Here is a 21,042-nt window from a genome sequence, read left to right on the forward strand (position 1 = left end):
TACACAGGTACTTGATAAATCAGAGAAATGGGTCATTACACAAGTAAAAACCAGAGATTAAACCACAAAACAGATTTGCCTCAGCATAAAGCCAATAAGACTGAAAAAACAAGGATTCCAATGTTTTTATTAGAGGAGGTGTATTGTATCTGGATGGTAAAATACAGTTTACAGGGTCCAACATAGCAGGATATCACTGTAAGAGTCAGGGCCCAGGCAAGGGATGGAATGAAAGCGGCTTCTGGGAGAGAACATGTATGGGAAAATATTGCATGACGTGGCAGCTTCCATCTTACCTTTGCTTTTCAGCACTGGAAACTGCAATTACTCAGGACACAAATTTCAAATAAATTAGAACTTCATTATTTTGCTGTCATTTGGCAGAACATAGGCATTTTTTTTTTACATTACTTGTGGGTTTTGTTTAAATAAGGCAACACCAGCCAGCACACAAGTCTTTAGTCCAATGTTCATTACTGTGCTATGGATACTTTGACACTGGCCTCGGGCCAGGAGGGCAACCAACAGAAGCACTCTGGCGTGGAAAGAGTTAAGTCAAAATACCTTTTAATAGACTAACACAGATAAGAAATAAAGCAAAGTATTTGCTCTTAGGAAAACAGATAATTGGAAAATAGATACTATAAAACAGCTATTCTTGGAAAAAAACAAACTTAAAAAGGGGAACTTTAAGATCTACATTGTTTTTAAAGAAAAATAAAGATTAAAAATGGTTTTCTACCCCCCTCCCCCAACTACTATTAACAAATTGAAGAGTTCTACCCACCTAGGAGCATCACTTCAAAACTTCAGTTTATTTGTCCTATTTTCTGTATAGCTTTGTGTTTTCCACATGCTTACAAAAAAAAAAAAAAAAAAAAATTATGATCTGTCATCTTTCATTCACAAAAAAAAGTGACACTGGGTGCAATTTCACATTGTGGGGGTTGTGGGCCTAGTAAGAGCTGTAGACAAATAAGGTTGATTTTAAAGTCAGACGTGAGTAGCAGAACATACCTGCAGAAACAATATATGAACAATAAAAGACCAATTCCCCCTACCAAAGCAGCACTGGGACACGGAACAGAGCAGCATGGCCATTTAGTAGTGTCGACATAGCACCTTACCCCTTGTTTTGGTCCAGATTCACGAATACAACTTCTGGCTAGAAAGTGAGACAACTTGTTGCATTTTAATGCAGTGTTAGCTAGCTGTGTGCCTGCAGCAGCCAAAACTGCAAAATATTGGGTAACAAACTGCTTGTATCCAAAGATTGTGATGTCTGAAGAGCAACAAGATGTTGTGTTTGAACTCTACAAGTGTCTAAGATAATGCAGTAAAAACAGCAGGAGCCCACAGCCCCGTCACCCAACCAGTAGCCTATGGTTCCATTTGGCCTCAAGGGACGCAGTAGCAGAAGGTGCCAGGGGCAATATAAACTTTGCAAAAAGCAGATAAACCATTACAGGAAGCCACAGAATACCATGCTAAAATATTAATCCTTGTTATTTAGAAACATTCGGCTGAGAATTTTCTTGGTTCTGCTGGCTGGTTGGTTGGTTGATGGAAAGGTTGGCCATCACAAGTACAGCCCACTGTGGACAATCATGAATCCATCTGTTCCAGCACTATGCCAAAAAAAGCTTTTGTAAGGCAATGCTCTTTGCATGTCATAAAATATACCCAACATCTTGCATCATATTTGCTTTCCATATTGGCAAGAACTAGTGTCACATGGCTTTGTAAAGGATCAGGCAAAAATGTGGACCTTTACAGAGCATAAGTACTGGGTCAGAACACCACTGGGACTATAGAGAGTCAAAGCTCTACTTGGTTAAGTGGCTGGGGAGCTAATGTTTATGTGCATGCAGCTACTGGCATCAGTAGGATTCAACTGAGGATGATAGGTCTGCAAAGAGAGGAAACTAAAAAAAAGTCTATAGAGGCAAATACTTTAAGGCTTTTGTTTGTCTATCAGAAGGTCGGTGAGGGACATAGCCAGTGACGTTGGTGGGTTCACTCATACCAGTCTACTCAAACCCACACTAACAAGCAACATTCATACAGAAATATTACACTTAATTACAGTAGTATAGCATTAACTTTTTAGCCAGTGTACATAGAAAGTGTTACATTTTTAATTCCCCCCACCCCTAATTTTTTAACATTCAACCTCAAACTTTGTTGTGATCATTATAATGTTTAATAAAGCACAATGCCAAACGGTGCCGGAATTCGTTTGCACAGAGCATAGTGTGCCTTGCGGAAGTAATCTGCATGGCTGTCCAGCAGCAATTATATACCTTAACGAGGAGCTACAGTGCAAACCAACATCCAGCACCAGTTTTCATTTCGGTGCACTTGTGGGAAAAATATAAAAAATATTAAAAAATAAAAAAATATTTACGAAAAAAAATTTAAACATGGAAATGAAGTGCTTAAACCGGTCCGCAATTAATTGCACATGTCATCTAGACACAATGGAGTCAGCCAGTTTTATCAATTATATAAACACACTACAGAACAATGCAAAGCGCCCAGTATGTAGATGTAGCTCATTGCCTGGCTATTACAACAGATGTCTCATGAACATAAGACTCCCTCCATTGTGTAGGTACACATTAATGGAATTAACAGTCTCCTCATAATCCATACAAAAATGGTACAATTCTCATATGGGGTTGTCTTTCAAACTGTCCCCCCCAAGTACTGCCTTTTACAGAGTTTGAAGCCAACGGGACATTTATGCAAAAGAACCCATAGCCCAGAACAGTGTCATGCGACTACAAATTTGATTTGGAAGAACATACAGCTTAAAAAATGGAGTATAAAAACACACATTTCACAGTCAACAAAGCCTTACAGACTTATTTTACATAAATACAAATAAAGCCCCAGTTATTTTCACTAGTATATTATATGTAACCCTTTGGTTCACATGGGGCGCATGCTGTTTCAGCACTTCACAGTGTATACTACAAGCTCCTTAAGCTACCCATGAAAAGAAAGTTTCATGTAAAAAATGTATACAAAAAGGAGCTTGTGTGCCTTATATTCTGAAATCTTACAATACCGCAAGCTGCATTTGAACTAAAGGGCTAATGTCACTTTTGCAAAAAAAAAAAAAAAAAACTTTGTAAGGGGAGAATGGGCTAGCAAGGTTCCCCCCCCCAAACCAACCAAAAAAAAATTTTTTTATTGCTGGCTGAATTTCTTCACCACTGAAGTATCTTTAAAGGCACAATATGCATTTGAGATAAAGCTGTTATGTGGAAAGCTAGGACATTAGACAAACTTCTGGACAGGTTTTTTTTTTCCAGGGATGGTGTACCAAGGCTATCTGATTGGATGTTGTCATCCATAACTATAAAAGTTTTAGGTATCAGAATAATGAATATAGTTTTATGGGGGGAACCCCCTCCCCCCTATACACAGCAGGCATCGGACAGCCCCAGTCGTTTGAAGTATGCCTTTGGTTTTACCCCCTCCTGCAAGTACATGTTGGGGATTACTATGATGGGCAGCCTAAAGTGGACCTAATAAAAGATAATCCATGCTGCCATTGCTTAACTAGTTTTAAGAAATGCTGTTTTCCTAGATGTAAAGACGATCCTTTGGTTTCATTTATGTCCTACAACAAGCATACTTATAATTGCATTTGCAAGCTAAACATCTGAGCTGCACACTCCTGGGTCAGTGAATCAGAAGGTAATACAAGCAGAGTATCAGAACACCAACTGGGCAAGCTGCATATTTTATTTTATTAACTAGGTCAGAAATGGCAGCTTATATATACTTTCAGTTCAAGGTCCACTTTAACCCCAAGTGAGGTGTGGGAGAGCCCAGGAGAAGTGACAACTGTATCCCATTGTTCTGTGGAACCTGAAGATGCCTGCACATTACCACACTTTGTAGCAAAAAGTTTTAAGGATGAATTTACTGTGTAGGTTACTGTGCATGGTAACAAGTGTTACAACCCTATTCACCACTACTCCCAACAATACATTGCACCCTAATGGACACATATATTGTCATTAAATGCATTGGCACTTCAGCATCATATTTGCATGTTGAAGCTTTTCTAGGGCCCATTCAAAGGGATAAAGGATAAAAAAAAAAAAGTACCCCACATTTACTAGACTACCATGTGATAAACCATTTAGCAACAGGAATATCAAAAACTTCTAAAAATCCTATACTAGAAGGGGCTGTCATCATAATAGAAACTTTTGCAAGCAGGACTAAGCCTTCACATATACACTGCAGTAACAAACTATAAATTCATAGATGGTGGTTGAGAAAAGCTGGTACAGAAGTTGCCCTCTAGTATCCCAAACAAATTCTGTGGGAAACCCCTTTAAAAAATGCTTAAAGACCCCCCAATTACCATTTTAGTCTTTGGTAGATACTGGCAAAGCCTATTCATCCACTGCTGCCCTAATCTACTTAAGAACCCTTCAGGTTACATGGCCATACAATAGCCCCAATGTATCCTCACCCATGTTACGCTCTCACCCGGCATTCTTGCAGAAGCAGATGAAGCCAACAGCAAGTGGGGGAGGAAAAAATAGTTTGTATTAGTTGTGTTAGCATTTAAAAGCAAAACACACTCAAATACCTACTTGTATGTGTAAGGCCACATGTATTTTAGGTCTATTATCCCTTTAGCTTCAGGTAAAACAAAACAAAACAAAAAAAAAACTTTACATCCTGTGGTGACTTCTGGCTATGCAATCCTTATGATCAATATCCGATTTTATCAGCAGCTTTTTTAAATGGCCTTATTATTCAAAAAGGTGGCTATGCTGATAAAAAACAGGCAGGTTTTCTAAAATAATGTGATCGGAAAACACACAAGATCATCCGTATAAAGTACATAGATTGATATTTTAGAGGCATGAAGGAAAAAAACTGTACTAAAATATGTAGGCTGCCATGGTCACCTTCTGGAAATGGCTTCAATGCTGTATAAGTCAATGGCCCGAAACCTACAATGTTTCTAGAACAACTGATCTGCTTTAGGTCACTGGCACAACATTCTGAATCCACTAATCCAGCAGCTAACATTTTCAGAAAAAAAAAAAATATTTGCGTATTAGACCACTAATACAGAGCCTCAACAAAAAGCACATAGAAGGGTTAAATTGACATGTATTGATGTCACAACCATCTATAGAACAAATCAAATTATCAAAAAAAATGCAGATAAGTTTAGGTTTTTAAAGGCTGCACTTTGGAGTTTTATCCTACATTCTAAAGTTATTTTACTACTATGATAAAAATGAATACTATGTACTTAAAACACATAATGTCTTTCATATAGTCACAATTACATTATCATAGCAGGCACACAGAAACAAAAACGCAACAACAACCATAACATTCTCACCCTCATGCCCTTCAAACCTAAAAGCCTAATAACAGATGGGAGTTGTTGTCACTGGGACAGAAAGCCAAAGAGGTTTCCAACACTTCTCTACAGTCTCTACCCAACAAAGAGATTTCTAGGCAGGTTTGGAGCCATTTTCCCTGGGTTGAATAAACCTGCTCTAAAAACTTGGCAGTGGATCTATGCCTTGCTGACTGTGGGAAAAAAAAAAAAAAAAAGACAGGATTAAATGTAGTAATTTGAAACATTACCACAAATACGATTTAGGTCATTACTACATAATGTTTGTAGCCATCTAAAAATGGGGTAATTCTTGAACTACTACCGGACACGATGATGTACACAACTCATGCACTCATTTAAATCTTAGAATTAGACATGCAGTATGTTTATTTAGTGGTTTTGGTAAGCAGGTTTAATAAGGAATGATGGTGAAGTGTTAGATGTAATGTGACATGTTGCTTTTAGTTTTATGGTCAATAGCTGCAATGATATATTCACATATTGAATATATTGTATGTATTAGAATGTTTCTCTGGTCAAGGCAGCCAATTAAGCTAAACGTGTCAGACCTGCATTTCCCTTGCCACCAGCCTAACAATGGCATTTCTTAAAGTGACATGGAAAGACATTCTGATGCCTGTCCATCAATAGCTCTAAAGATAAGCTGGTACAGCAGGTGTTCCTATGTACCTGTATATGTATATTTCACCCCGTCTGAGTGTGGTCAGCATGTGTCTGCATGTTCAACAATTCTCTACAGCTTACGGCACAGCCAAAGTAATTTTTATTGTTCCCAGTTTGGACTAAAATATGGCTGATTTCTCTAGGGAATTTATTATTTCTAACTAGGACTACAGTATACCTATCCTGTCCCATTTTTTAAACAGACATGCTGAAAAAAGTAATGAAAAATTGAATTAATGAAGTAACTGTAATGAAAAACAGTATTGTTCACAGAATTTTTTTTTTTTAAGCTGGGTGGGAAGAAGCCAAAAGGCAGGCGGCAGCCCCTGTATTACCACCCAACTTTTGGGTCCTTCAGTAACCACCCCAGCTGTTTTTGGCTGGTTACTGAAAATAGCCCAGGTGGTGGACCCGGCTAAAAGGGGGTAGGAAGAACACTGGAATTCTAAGAAAGTTAAAAAAAAAAGGTAGAGTCTAGAGGAGAAAGTGAGATTCCCTGAATGGATGACAGGCAAAAAGTCCACCAGCAGGCCATACCACTGGCTTTTATTATACCCCAGTGAGTCACTTAAACTAAAATACTAATGTAACCAGCCTTTGCTTATAAATGATGCTGATGGGGGGGGGTATTTATTCACTCAGCTACTGACAATGTAAACCTGCATATAATTAAGCATATAAAGGCAACCTAAAAATAGGTTGACTTCAAACACATTATTGCAGATATACTTAAAAAGCTACTATTTAGAATGGTGATGTGTTTAAAATTTAGGGGATTTAAAAGAAAACTGTCCTACTATTAAACAGTTTTTTGTTGTAAGACTAATTAAGGCACTATAGCAGCTAGGTGAAAATAAAAATAAAAAAATAAAAATGAAAAACTAGAACGTACCAAACTGCTGTAGTGCATTTACCCTCCAAAATAAATTTGTGTTGCTACTGGTTAGCCGAGTCCCTTCCCTTAGCATTACAAAATTGTGTACACAAACTAGTACTGCAGTTTAGAGAAGGCTGTGTATTTACAATAAAGGCTGGTTTGCCTTTATGCTTTCCCAACAACCCAGGGGGTACCAAGCTTTTTCCTAAAGACCCCAAACTGCCACTCAAGCAATACCAAGTTCTTTTCCTACATTTTTGAAAATTGCATTCAAATAAGCATTGGAGCAAAGTGTCCATATATGCTAATCGTAAGGCAAAGAGCACGTTTGTTTTTACCTATGCTTGCGACACCTGTTACTTTGCCATTGAAAGACAACAGCAGCCGACATGACACGGAAACCCAGCACAAAGAGATAAATGTTACCGTGTGCCGTGTCTGACACAAGTAAAGCCTACCATGTTGATGCCTGGCAATCACTGTAAAACAGAAGGACCTTTGGGCTCTTAGCTTAAAAATTACTGAAATATAACAATGTTTAAACACACTTTCCCACTAAAAACAAATTTTAATAGTTTCTCTAAATTTGTGTGCATTCCCATTGCATTTCTTGGCTGCACAGATATCAAATATTGGATACAAATGAAACAGGCTGCTTTTCCTCAATGGCACATAAAGATACCAGTAGATTGCAGAACAGAGGTACATAAATAAATATTAGGATCTGTGGATCCTGTGTATCTAATTCCCTGACAGTGCTAAAGAGGAGATTGACCTTTTCCACCTGTATTGCCTGAAGCAAGAGTTAAAAGGAGGGGGTTTAAAAGTGAAAGGAGTAAACAAGGCATAACACGCATTAGGGCTTAGTGTTCCCAAGATAAAAACAAAGCAGCATATAGAAGCCCGTCAGTGCCAGGAAGATAAAAAAAATTGAAGGCAACACAGTCTACACAACCACTGAAAGTATTAAGGGTTTTCAAAAAAAAAAAAAAAAATTTTAAACAATGAATTGCAGCACCGAGTGGCTTGCTTTGCATATAATGATCACAACAAGTTTGGCAATTGAAGAGGATACAAGAGCCTTGCTAATCACTTAAGACTAAACTTTCTCTGTCGCCTACCTATACCCTGGATGCTGAACATGAATACTTCGACTATCAGCTGGTTCAGGAGCTCTACTCATTTGGGGTCTCTGAACCTTGGCAAGGGGGGCCATGCTCTGATCTCTGAAGCAGGACTGTTGAAAGTCTGCTCCAGAGAGGTAATCCATGGTCTGCATCACATTATTCTGGCTGGAAGATCCACCCCCAACAGATCTATAGTGAGTACCACCAGCACAATCCAATGGTGCACCAGTTGCTTGTGCTCCGTGGAAAGGCATGGTGAGGTCCTGTGATCCAGAACTGTCGCTGTTTGGAGTAGGCAGAATGTTATTCCATACAGGCTGAAAATAATGTCCATTAGTATATGGCAGAGGGCCTGGCAAGCCATTTACAGGAGGGGAAGGGGTGGGTTTATCAATGGGAGGTTTCAGGCCATAAGACTGGCTCATGCACAGTTCTTGTGGGTAGTTCTGCTTGCCAGGAAATCCCTGTGCAGCAATCTCTCTCTGAGCGTGTTTTCCAGGAGGAACTGCAGACTCTCCACACATTTGCTGCAGATGTACCAGCTGATGCTGGTTCCATGCCATAGCTTTCAGGTCACCAGGGTATGAGGAGGGGACTCTGCTCATGTTCACCATAGGGACATTCCCAGAGGCAGCAGAGGAAATAGCAGCAGCAGCAGCAGCATGGTCTACAGCTGATCCAACACAGGAAGGCATAGGGATGCTGTGAGTAGAGACCCTGGTGCTTGCATTGATAAGCAGGTTACGACTAATAGGACTGGGGTTGGCGATCTGTCCCTCACAGACAGAGGTAGTGCCTATGCCAGCCCTAGCCTGACAAAATTGGTTGATCTGGTGCACAATGCTTCCAAGGTCAGGTGGTCTATTTTGCTGCAGAGTTGCAGCCATAGAAAGGGGGATGGTTGAGGTAGACACTGTCACATTCGGAGGGGCATCTGCATCTGGCATCTTTCGAGTTCCATGTAAACCAGGCTGCAGAATGTTGTTGTTGTTAGGGTGTGGCAGAGTCTGGTGAGTCACGCCAGGGGCATGCTGCAAATTTGACTGCTGGGGCATGCTTTGGACATGTTGTGACCCCATGTTCTGCGGATGCTGAATTCCCTGTGAATGCTGCAGCGCTTGAGACATATTCTGAGGGTGCTGCAGGACCTGAGGGAGGTTTTGTTGGTGCTGCAGAGTCTGTGACATGCTCTGCTGACGTTGCATTGTCTGTGGAATTCCCTGCGCATGATGCAGTGTCTGTGGTTGTGGTATGCTCTGGGCATGCTGCACACTTTGTGGATGCTGCAGGGCCTGCGGCTGGGGGATGCTCTGCGTATTTTGCAGACCCTGAGAATGCTGCAGCCCCTGTGGCACACCTTGAGGGTGCTGCAACGTCTGAGGGTGTGGCAGGCTATGTGGGTGCTGCAGTCCAGGTGGCATACTCTGAGGGTGTGACAAAGTCTGCTGTTGCATGCTTTGGGCGTGCTGCAGAGTCTGAGCATGCTGTAGGGCTTGCTGGGGGCGGGAAAGCCCCTGAGGGTGATTTAAAGTGCTAGGTGCAACATATGGAGCAGAAGGGGGATTCATCATGGAGTCTGGCAAGAGGCGAGCACGGTTGCCGTCGAAGCCCTTCAAAACACTTTTAACAGGGGACTTGACAATTGCAAGAAGTCCGGTCTTTGTGCTGACCTGCGACGGATATGGACTGTAACGCTGTCCTGATGTATCTAGTCCGTTCACGGTGCGGCGGATATGCTTTCTTTGCGGAACCTTGACGCTGTTTGGAAAGATTTTTATTGTAAGGGGATTATTGGCAACTGTCTTAGCATAAGCATCCAATTCTGCTGGAGTAGGATGCTGAGCAGATCTCATCTTCTGTGTAGTATCCCCTGCCAAAAAATAACAAAGACAAACTATGTTAAAGCATGAGAAGCTTTTAGAAGGAAACCAAAAAAATTAGTTAATTAACATTCTGAAAATCATATAATCTTGAAATTCTATATCCTGTGAGAGGTGTGTAATTAATAAAGCATCTTTATATACAGTCAAAGCTTTAAAAGTAGCAGGAGGAATTTAGGCTACAAGAGTTGTCTCTACATATCTTAGGGAGTCTTCAAAAGGAGAACCCCCGTCTCATCCCCCTACCAGCGAGTCTGTTCTTCATAGTGACAAGCCAGCATACCCCAAGTACCTTAAACCTAAAATTTAGGGCTCCCGACACAAGCAAAAAGGTATGTACAGACATTTCCCTGCTGCTTTTTCTACTTTCCAGTCTTAATGCTGTGTTATACATTCAAACTATACTTTAAGAGCAAACTAAACTGTGATGTAAACTTGTCAGATGTCAACTACAAAAAAAAAAACAAAAAACAAAAACAGGAACACACTAAAAAGCATTCTAACTGGTTGCTGCATCAGTCCTTTGTACTACCTCTACAATAAAATGACGAACTACAAATTTTCAATCGAATCCTTTCTGGGACACAAAACAGCTGCAAATTAGAATTTTCAAATGTTCTAAACATCATTTATTAAACACATTTTATATTGTTTCTAGACTAGAACTTACAGATACCAAAACAACTACAGTTACATGAAATAACAGCAAAGACAAGTTCAAATATCAAGCAAAACCAAGATTAAGCCCAATAAACTTAATATAATTGTACATAGAACATGCATAGCCTTGGTAAATTTTATTTTATTTCAGTAGTGTACCATAATTTGGGTTAGGATTTAACAAATCAAATGTACAAAAAGACAAGTAGGTGACCGCGATTTCAATTTATTCCACATAAGACGTAGCCTTTAAACTATAAAATATGAGCCTCAGCTACACAACTTGTCATAACATAACAGACATGATTTGGCTTCATCCGCAAAAAGGTGGAAAAACGAATGCTGCCGATATAAACAAGACCACAAAAAAAAAAAAAAAAAAATTAAATATTTGGGAGAAAAGCTTTCATATAAAGTAAGCCTTTGTAGTCCAAACATTCCTTTATTCAGAACTAGAAACTTTTTTTCCCCTCATGCACACCCCTTAGCAAATTGTGTAAAACAATACTGCACGATACCTTCTACTTCTGCCACAATACTAACCGATGACCCCTCATGGGCTCGGCAAGGTTTAGAATGGATATTACCTTTAGTTTGATATGCACCGCTCTAAAACCTGTTTTTTTTTTTTAAGCAGGACAAAGCAAAGTTTATCTAACTACCAACGCAGATCCAACGCAGATACATATGATCTTTAGGAAAAGGAAGATGTTGCAACTTGGAAATGAAACAGGCACCCCTTGAGACAGCTCTAGGGCTTGCCAATTGAATCTTTATGTACCCAGGAGCCCACACATTTGCACAAGAAGAATTCCTAGCCTAAAACCTAGGAGGAAAGTGATCGCTTTACACACTCCCCATATCCTGTTGTACTGATCAGGACAGCACAGGGGTTAGGAACGGGTGGTAATAGAGTAAACGTATTGTTTTTCCCTGCAGGGGTATAGTGGAATTATTGCCTAGCTCAGTACATTGAAGCAAGCTCATACTTGGCCATTCAAGGCCAAGTAATGGGCTTTTTCTTCATTGCTTATATTTGCCTTTATCATACTTTTTTTATAGCACGGATATCCCTGAATAGAGACATATTAGCCTACTTTGATGGACAATCGGCACTAAAGTAAATTTGTTGCTTTACCACAAAAGGGAAAACATTGTCCAACCCACTTCCTACAAGCCCACCATACTCCTGAAAAGAACATGGCTCAAATTTTTTTTTGTAATCTCCGCTTGTACAAAGGTCTGTCCACCACTGCACATGTCCAATCTGAAGACTAAACGATTTAATATACAAAGGGCTTAAAATTTTAAAGATAAGGGTAATTAATCCTTTACCTTCTCATACGGACACCAATCAGAAAAAAAATATATATGGTTATATGGGAAGTTCATGCATGTTTTTAGCATTTAAAATCCATTGCTTGGGTCCAGAAGCTTTGAAGCGGCTATGTGCCACCATCCTGGGTGTTATGTCAGGGGCCCCAGAAGGCTCACACAAGTGACACTGAAGTATTCCTCTTCATTCAGCCCCCTATTTCTACAAATAGTTGCACAGGAAGGTGAAGAGCGGTGGTGCTGCGACTGCACAGACATCTCTAAAGTCTCCACAGTCTCTAAAGTAACGACTGGTCCAATTTGCTAGAAAATTCAGTGAAAAATTATGTGTACAGAACATAAAAAAAGAGAATACAATAAAAGATGTTGTGCTTTCACTTGGATTTCTGAGGTCAGTTATTGCGTCTTACCAATGGAATTGGCAGAATATTGGATTTATAAGGTTGTGCTAAGGATTTCTGTACAATATATTTATGCTCTGTAAGCGAAAACGATGTTCTGCGGCGGGTGGGAGACAAAAAAAATAAAAAATAAAAAAAAAAAAAGTAATTATAGGGGAAGCACAATGTAATAATAGAAACTCTAGTTCTGCTTTGTGGCATTACATCAAATCTCCAACAATGCTACGCCATCATTGCCAAGGATTACTTTTATCTCAGTTTTTCTATATAGCATTACATTTCAACAAACATGTACAGAAAGAAAACTCTTTATGTAAAGTTGAAGATTCTTTATCTTGTTAAGGTTTAATTAGATGTTAAAACTACCTCTCATTTAGTAGCCTTGGTCACTAGTATACAACATATGCAAAGTTCTCCCCAGAGCCTTGTAGCCGGGTGCAACATCTGGCATTTTTCAGTAACCACACGGATGTTTTTGGGTGATTACCTAAAAGTTGGGTCACAATACAGGGGCTGGGTTGAACACGGAAATGCACATACGTGAACGTAGAATACAGAGCGCAGTCCTGGTTCAGGGATGAGGCTACACACCAAATAATCAAGTCAGTAAGTCAAAAGAAATAAATGACAGCAATAGAAAATGAATGTATACACAGATAATAATCTAAAAACACTAAAGTGCTGAAATCAGACATTTGGATTACATCAGAAGATGTGGTGGGCATTTGCAGCTGCTGGTAGCCAGTTTCAGTAGCATTATTATTACACAGTATTTATACGGCACCGACATATTACACAGCGTGTTAGTGATGTCACTAGCTGTCCCACAATCGAAAGTCCCTAGCTCACTCATATGTCATTAACCCACTTTTTGGGGAGAAGCCTATTAACCTAACTGCATGTTTTTGGAATGTGGGAGGAAATCGGAGCACCTGGAGGAAGCCTACACCAACACGGGGAGAACCTGCAAACTCCATGCAGATGGTGTCCTGGCTGAGATTTGAACCTGGGACCTAACACTGGAAAGGCCAGAGTGCTAACCACGAGTCACCGTGTTGCCCCATATACCATCTTGTTTGTCCATGGATGGACACGCATAACATCTGGAAGAAATCCTGTGCTAAAGAATGTACATAACAAAGAAGCCAACCTTTCAACATACAATAAATCACTTTGCATTCCTGCAGATATGTCTGTAGGTGCCAGGTGGATAGTCTTTTTCCAAGCTAATATTGCCAAAGTAGCAGGGGGATATGTGTCTAGGCTAATCTAGTCTGCAGACTAGGAGGAAGTGCTGTGATGTCATGTTCACATAATGAAGAGATCACAATGATTACAGTCCCTACTACAGAAGGATCCGTAGTAGGGGTAAAGCTCAAGTATAGTGTTCCTGCTCTTAATGCGTCGGGTTGTCATTGACAACAAAAGTTCCTGGCGCCAGAACTGGCTGCAGCCGATGAAGCCACAATATTTCAAGTCTTTAGCATTGCAGACCGAATACTGTACACTGGCAGGCTGCACATAGCTAACACAAGGGTTCTACAACCATTACAGAATATTCTCATTGGATCAGAATTGCTTATTTGCAAGCTGGAGCATATATTCTTGTACATATAGAATGTGATTACCTATGCCCATCCTCAGTGAGCACTCCATGAATCAGCAGCTAAAACAAAGTTCTTTGCTAACCAAGGGTGAGCCATTTCCTTTTATTTCTCAAACAAGCATGGTAACAATCATGCAATACATAAAAGTTAGACAACAGAACATTTCTCGCAAGACAACAAAAACTGTCACTCAGAACTTACAAATTGCTAGCGTAGACGGGTGATTGTGCTACATCGAAATCGCACCACATCGGAAAAGCAGATTTCTGCAACTTACTAGACCTGTTTAGAGAGAAGGTATAACAGTGAGAAGGCAGAGTAATCGTGTTTACACCTGTAAAGGCTAGGGCACTGACCACTGAAGGGAAAATATAGATCCAAGCCCTTTGTAAACTTGTAAATCTGCAAAACTCTTGTTAGCTCAGAACAGTGGGAAAAGAAGGGCAGAAAAAAGCAAAGTAAACGGATTTCTTGTCATCCAAAGTTAAAACCAATGCCGTTTCAATTACATAGCTGTGCGTAAGCTTCCCTAGCTGAAGACCTTAAATCCTGTCGTCAGCACTCTTTCTTCAAGACAATAGTCTTGATAAAACTGTAATTAAAGTCATTTTCAGAGAATTGGTAATCCTTTGAATGCAGATTAAGAAATGTAGCAGTAAAATTATCACAAACAGCATCAGGCTCTTAGCCACTGAGGGACTAAAAAGTTCAGATTTTGGAAGAGGAAGAACATGACTGATCAGAGACTAAAGGATGTAAACATATGACTTCCAATATAGTGACCTCCTAATGTTCGATAGCCCCGCCATAAACAAATCAATTGGAAAAACTTTTCTCAAGGGAACGGCAACAATCGGTTAAATCAAAACCCCTTTCTGTTAGGTAAGCTTGCATGTTCTCCAATCTGCCATACTAAGGATGTTTGGAAAAATAGGTGACTATAGGTTACTACAGACAAGGAAGTTATTGAACATTTCTGACAACTGCATTGGAAGAGTCTACAGAGGTGACAGTAGTTTAAGACATATGGTTAGATCAGGCAACAACACTGCCCTTCTCTATAGGTACACTTGGCCCACCTATACACAGTCCAATGAAATCAGGAAAATATTCAAGTCAAAATCAGCATTTCCTGTTACAACTAGATTAAGCAATAGGGTAGAATAGTTAAAAAAATTGGTATTACAGAGGCAGGCAAACTATTACTACAGAACAGCAAATTCCTCTTCCTAATAAAAAGAGAACAGGATTTCCTTTGCATATGATTCAGCCATCCCTCACCCATAATTCAGAAAACTATGGAGGCTGGTTTTAGAGGCAAAGAAACCATTTGGAGGTGACCAAAGATCTTACTCTATATTCACAAAATGAAATAGGTGGTCACCTACTGCTATTCTTGCAAGCTAGTGCCGATGCCTCCCCCTTCTAGAACAGAAAAGGACGAGGCCATTCACTCAAGCATAAAAAGTTCACCCATGAGCCGGGTCAGGAAGAGCAAGGCAGTGGTTCCCTTGATCATTGCAGCTAGAAGACGATTCACCTTTGCGTTAGCAAGAAATAAATGCATCTATGTTCAGCTTTACAAAGCATACAATGAGAAACATTCATCACTAGTAATACCTGCAATACAGTCTTATAAATGGCAAATCTAGAATCTTGAAAAAGAAAAAGGCATTTTATAAAGTGCAGATAACAAATGTTAGTAAAGCTGTAAATATATAAAGAAAAGTGTCCTTCACAGATTGTATATCAATCAAAAAAGTGTAAATTACAATAGGTGACAGGCCATATGGGGACAACTGATCTCATGTACACGTACGTACATGGGGTCCTTATGATTTTGCAGAAGTCACAAGTATCATCATGTAGACAATATGTATGTTTACTGAGCCATCTAGATTGTTGATGTGGCCATATACCAGCAAGCCAGAAAAATCTTGGCATACTGAAAAACGTATTTCTGCACACAACTACTATTTGCCCCCAAGTTAGTAGCAACAAACTTATTTACACTGGGCAATATGCAAATTACTCCCAGAGGAAGTGTTCTTTACCAAGTAAAGAAGTCTGACTGTCCTAAGCAGAAGAGCAACACTTCCTAAGGGTAATTTTCACAGTCTATAAAATAACACCAATCATGAGAATGTGGCTCTTGGATTACTCAAGGTGACAGTAATAGAAACAAAAGTAACACTCTTTTCTGCTGGCCAGAAGGCTTGTTTCATAATAGAAATGACAGAAACTGAAATCATTCTTCTAGGTACAACAGATGCACATGGGGTTTTCTATACAACTGTGTAACTATTGGTTATCCTTACAGATATATTAAACCATAAATAAATAAAATATTTGTTAAGAATGTTTTCTTAAGTTAAAAATCACAAATCCATCCAGAAAAAGTGACAGTTGACACAAACTATTTTATGGATGTAAACTGTAATGCTAACAAAGTGTTAGTCGAGCCTTAATGTGGTCACATAACTTACTTGGAACTACATTGTTCATGCCATTCTTGGGGACAACCCTGCTGCAGTTTCACTTGCAGAACGGTGTTGTCACCCAACAAGTACACAGCAAACAGTTACAGAAAGAACCTAAGAATTGTCAAGTTGATGCTAGTGACCGAGCACATTACTTTAGTACTTTTGAGTTTGTATGATCAGGCAGGCCGGTATTGCAGAAAGGGGCAGGTGATGTCCCTTCTGCAATAATTCATCTTACCTGCCTAACCGCGCCAGGAAACTGCCAAAAATGCAGAGCTGCGCTTGCCAGGACTAAATGAACTCATGCCCGGGAGTTGCATCATCCCAATCAAGATGGCCGAAGATTGGGACGCAGAAAAAAAAAATAAGCAAATTTGGTAAAGCGGATGGAAAATACAAATGAATCTAGAACACAGGCAGTATTAAGGACCGTTCTGCTATAGACACAAGCCCAGGGTTCTCCCCAGCCGCTTTTAGCTGGGTGCACCACCCGGCACTTTTCAGCACCCACCCGGCTGTTTTTGGGTGGTTACTAAAGAGTTTGGTCACAATACAGGGGCTGCCCCCCACCTACAATTTCTTCCCACCTGGCTTCAAAAAATTTCTGGGTTGAGCACTGCAAGCCCAAAGTCTGTCATCAACTTGACATCAGAGAGAATTCAAATTTTAAAGGAGCATGTAAACTCCTAACCTGCAATTGACCTGTCAACCATATTTTGAATTCTTTTAGAGCTTTATGGGAATGTAAAAACCTGTTTATTATTACACAGTATTTATAAAGCCCCAACATATTACAAAGAGCTGTACAAAGTCCATAGTCATGTCAATAGCTGTCCCTCAAAGGGGCTCACAGTCTAATGTCCCTACCATAGTCATTTGTCATTATTACAGTCTAAGGTCAATTTTGAGGGAAAGCCAATTGATCTAACTGCATGTTTTTGGGATGTGGGAGGAAACCGGAGTACCCGGAGGAAACCCACAGAAACATGGGGAGAACCTGCAAACATGCAGATAGAGTCCTTGCTGAGATTTAAACCTGGGACCGAGCGCTGCAAAGGCCAAAAGGGCAAACCTCCGAGCTTCCCATGTAAACAAAAGCCTATTAACTCATGTCCTTACTGAGAAGCATTTCAACAAAGTTTATGACAAACATGACCGTGGGAATAGGTCCAGAATGTACATGTTCTATTTAACCAGAAAGCTAAACATTTTACTGCATTTTGGGCTGGATACTGAATTTGTTAACTCAAAGCGATAACAGCTTGTCTTTAATAAAGATGGCACTAAGATGGTGTAACTCAGCACAGTGCATCTATATTTAGATCACCTTATCTGCTTTTAATGCATGAACCATTACTTCCTGCTAACAACTGCTAAAATGGCAAATCACATTGGCCACTGAAGCAGCTCCTCCTGAATTGTGTTCCCTTTACTCTTTTGCTCATACCATAAGCCTGATGGATCCATGTGGCTGAATAAGAAATATCAGACTTACTTAAAAGGCAATATTCATATTAAAACTAAAGAAAACAAATTGATTGCTTTGGGTAAAGCAGACCCAGGCTGTTTATAAACACTCCAATTCCACTTGGTATTCAGCAATCCAAGGCAATGCTCTGACCATTTGGTGGCAAAACATTCTGACCACAAAAAATACAAAATCTATGGAGAGGTCAGGTACAATCCTGAAGCAATTCAATGCACAGTTTTCAAAGTTTCAACAGATTCAAAAGAAAGCAAAAATGAATAGACAATTCCCACTTATTTTCAGGAGAATTCTAACAAATCAGGTCAAACAAACAGACCAACAAGAACGGTTTAATACAATATAAATGAGGAACACTTTAGCTAAAACTATAGGAATGCTGGCAGCAAGCAAGTGTTTATTTCCAGACAAAACTGCTGAGAGACATCCATGGAGAGTATGACTAGTTCAAACGAATCTAGGGGACTTTCTATAGACAACCACTACACAAAACCTTGTATGACATGCTGCAAAATATACAGGTGTACATTGTAGGGCTTTCTGTGAAACATAAAAATGGTAGACACTGAAGCTGATCTATCTCAAAGTGTATGTGAACTAAACTTTGTTTTGGATGAAGTAAAAAAAAAGGGTTAAAAATTCATGTTAGTTTATTTTTGGCTGTCTGTGTAACATTGTGGAAATTTCCTGTTATTTTCAGTCCCAGGCACTCAATAGGAAGTTAGCGACAATTTCCTAAAATAAAGTATTAATTTACTTTTAAAGGTCACCAATAAAAAGTGGACCAGGTCTGCTTTTTAAAGATTGTATGCCTAATCAAAAAGAAAAACTCAAAATTGGATTGAAAGTATCTGCAAACATCAAACCTCTGCTAAGATCAAGTGTACACGTGCAATAATCGTGAAAACTATCATATGATGCACGAACGAGCGTTGTACATACAGCATCATTATGCTCTATGAAGAGGGGAGGAAAAGAACAATGGAGTGGCACCCCGCTGCACTTTCTCTCCTCTTCACTTACATTACGATCGTTCGTGCTCCATCGTCAGTGGATCAGCTAGAATGGTCGTTCTGACGATGGATGACAAGCGTTGTACACAGCAAGTTTCTTGTCAGATTTTTAGCTCTGAGCCGATTATCGGACGAGAACCATTGCAGGTGTGTACCCAGGCTAAGTGTAGAATCCTGAGCCACTATAGAACTGGTAGGCAAAAGATCGCTTAGGGAGCTCAATCACGCTATCATAACAGGGATCAGATGACGAATTTGGGTAACATGTAAACTGTAACGGCTGAACTTTGAATTAGTGTAAAGACCTTTAATAAATAACCCAGACTACCAGCATGGTAAAACTAGAATATGGCGTGTCTCATTTAAAAAACATCAGGCCAGCATCACACCTATGCACTGTGGCAACTCACAGGTTACTGCAATTCAAGTTATGAAACTATGAACAAAATTAAAGCTGAACTAAACTCGCCTCCCCTCGCTCCTTCATTGGCATTGTTTTCCTAACCTTTTCCCAGTTCGGGATCTTTGGCAATATTGATTGATTGGAAAGTTACAACTTCTATGTATATGCACAAAAGCGCATTTATTCCCAGTGCCAAGATGGCCCCTCCTCCTAGATTGTAAGCTTTTCAGCACCTCTCCTCCTTGTTGTGTCACTGTCTGTCATTTAAAACTCCTATTTAATATACAGCTCTGTGTAATGTGTTGGCGGTATATAAATACTATTTATTAATAATAATGGTATACACACAGCTCTGTGTATATTCTACGGAAGACTGAACAGGTAAGGGTTTTCTCCCAAGGGTCTTTAGACAGCCTACATAAAAAAATGCACCTGCACTTTCTTTTTCTGACTTTCCTAGTGTGTTGGGATGCCTTGCTAATATGCACCAGGTTTTGTATGCAACCTTAATACTTAAAAGCAACACATCACAACACTAAGAAAGTCAGGAACAAAGTGCAGGAGCATTTTCTTTTTAGCTACTAATATAAAGGATCCTTTCAAGTGGGTGCAGCTTCACTCTCAACCTGTAGAATGCAGAATACGAGCCCTGAAATCTTGAAATACACAAGGGTTCTTTTAAGCACTATGAAGGATACAAATGCCAAATAGTGACAGGCACAGACACTGCAGCCACCCCTAGGTTATCTACCTGGAATAGGTCTAAACTATTGTTACTTCACAAAACTAGGGACCTAAACAAATCATTTCTGGACTCTCCTCCACATGCTAGATTATGTTCCAAAGGCACAAATAGAATCCGTTAACAATAAACCCAAACAAACCACGCTCCTATGGAAAAATCTGAGAAAATAGGTATCAGTCCTATACTATAATAGGTATCTCCCCTGCACACACATGTGGATGCAGCAATCCACATATGAGTTGCAGAAATCACACCCACTGTCAACATGAGGAAGCGTTCTCCTCTCAGAAAGAATCACCTTTATGTTTATTTTTCATTCTCTTCAAAGGTCACAAAGACAGCCAAAGGAGTGCTGTGGTGTCCTGAGGTTTACCCCAATTTTAAATTGAATTTGTAGTTAGAGAACATGGAGGCATTCATGCCCGATCAGCACATAACCTGGTTATTCTATTCATCTAATTGTTTCAATATTTTGTTACTGAAAACATACAGAAGGTCTGACCCTCAGCTCTGCGTGTTTGTTCTGCTTTAGTGACTGCAAAGTATTTCAGATAACTTGTAATCTCAGAGTGTGATCTGCAATGGCGGACCTTTATCTCAGTACAGGCCTTATGGGTAGATCTGCTGTGTGATATAGTATAAATAACAAGTTTAGCTTTTCAGAAATAACTTTGTCCTACCAATATATTACACAGTATTTATATAGCGCCAACATTATGCAGTACTGTACAAAGTCCAAAGTAATGTCACTAGCTGTCTCACAACCATGTCCCTACCATAGTCATATGTCTTTAATACGGTCTATAGGGAAGCCAATTAAACTAAATGCATGTTCTTGGAATGTGGGACAAAACCAACACAAACACGGGGGAACCTGCAAACTCCATGCAGATAGTGTCCTGGCCGAAATTTGAATCTGGGACCCAGCGCTGCAAAGGCCAGAATGCTA

The 21,042-nt window shown here is 39.7% G+C and overlaps 1 protein-coding gene across 3 annotated transcripts in view; it reads right to left on the reverse strand.

Moving 5' to 3' along the window:
* Positions 1–110: 110 nt before the first annotated feature.
* The window catches only part of FAM222B (family with sequence similarity 222 member B), an 83,157-nt gene continuing 62,225 nt past the window's right edge, over positions 111–21,042 (reverse strand). For 2 of the 3 annotated variants that reach the window (XM_072430324.1, XM_072430334.1), the window contains one exon: positions 111–9,950. In XM_072430324.1, the coding sequence (XP_072286425.1) occupies positions 8,071–9,950 (1,880 nt within the window). In that variant the 3' untranslated portion in view covers positions 111–8,070. Of the gene's footprint in view, positions 9,951–14,164; positions 14,246–21,042 lie in introns of all 3 variants that reach the window. The other variant, XM_072430342.1, reaches the window with a different exon arrangement.

This window comes from Pyxicephalus adspersus, chromosome 1 (assembly GCF_032062135.1).
Source record: "Pyxicephalus adspersus chromosome 1, UCB_Pads_2.0, whole genome shotgun sequence".
Classification (NCBI taxonomy): Eukaryota; Metazoa; Chordata; class Amphibia; order Anura; family Pyxicephalidae; genus Pyxicephalus; species Pyxicephalus adspersus.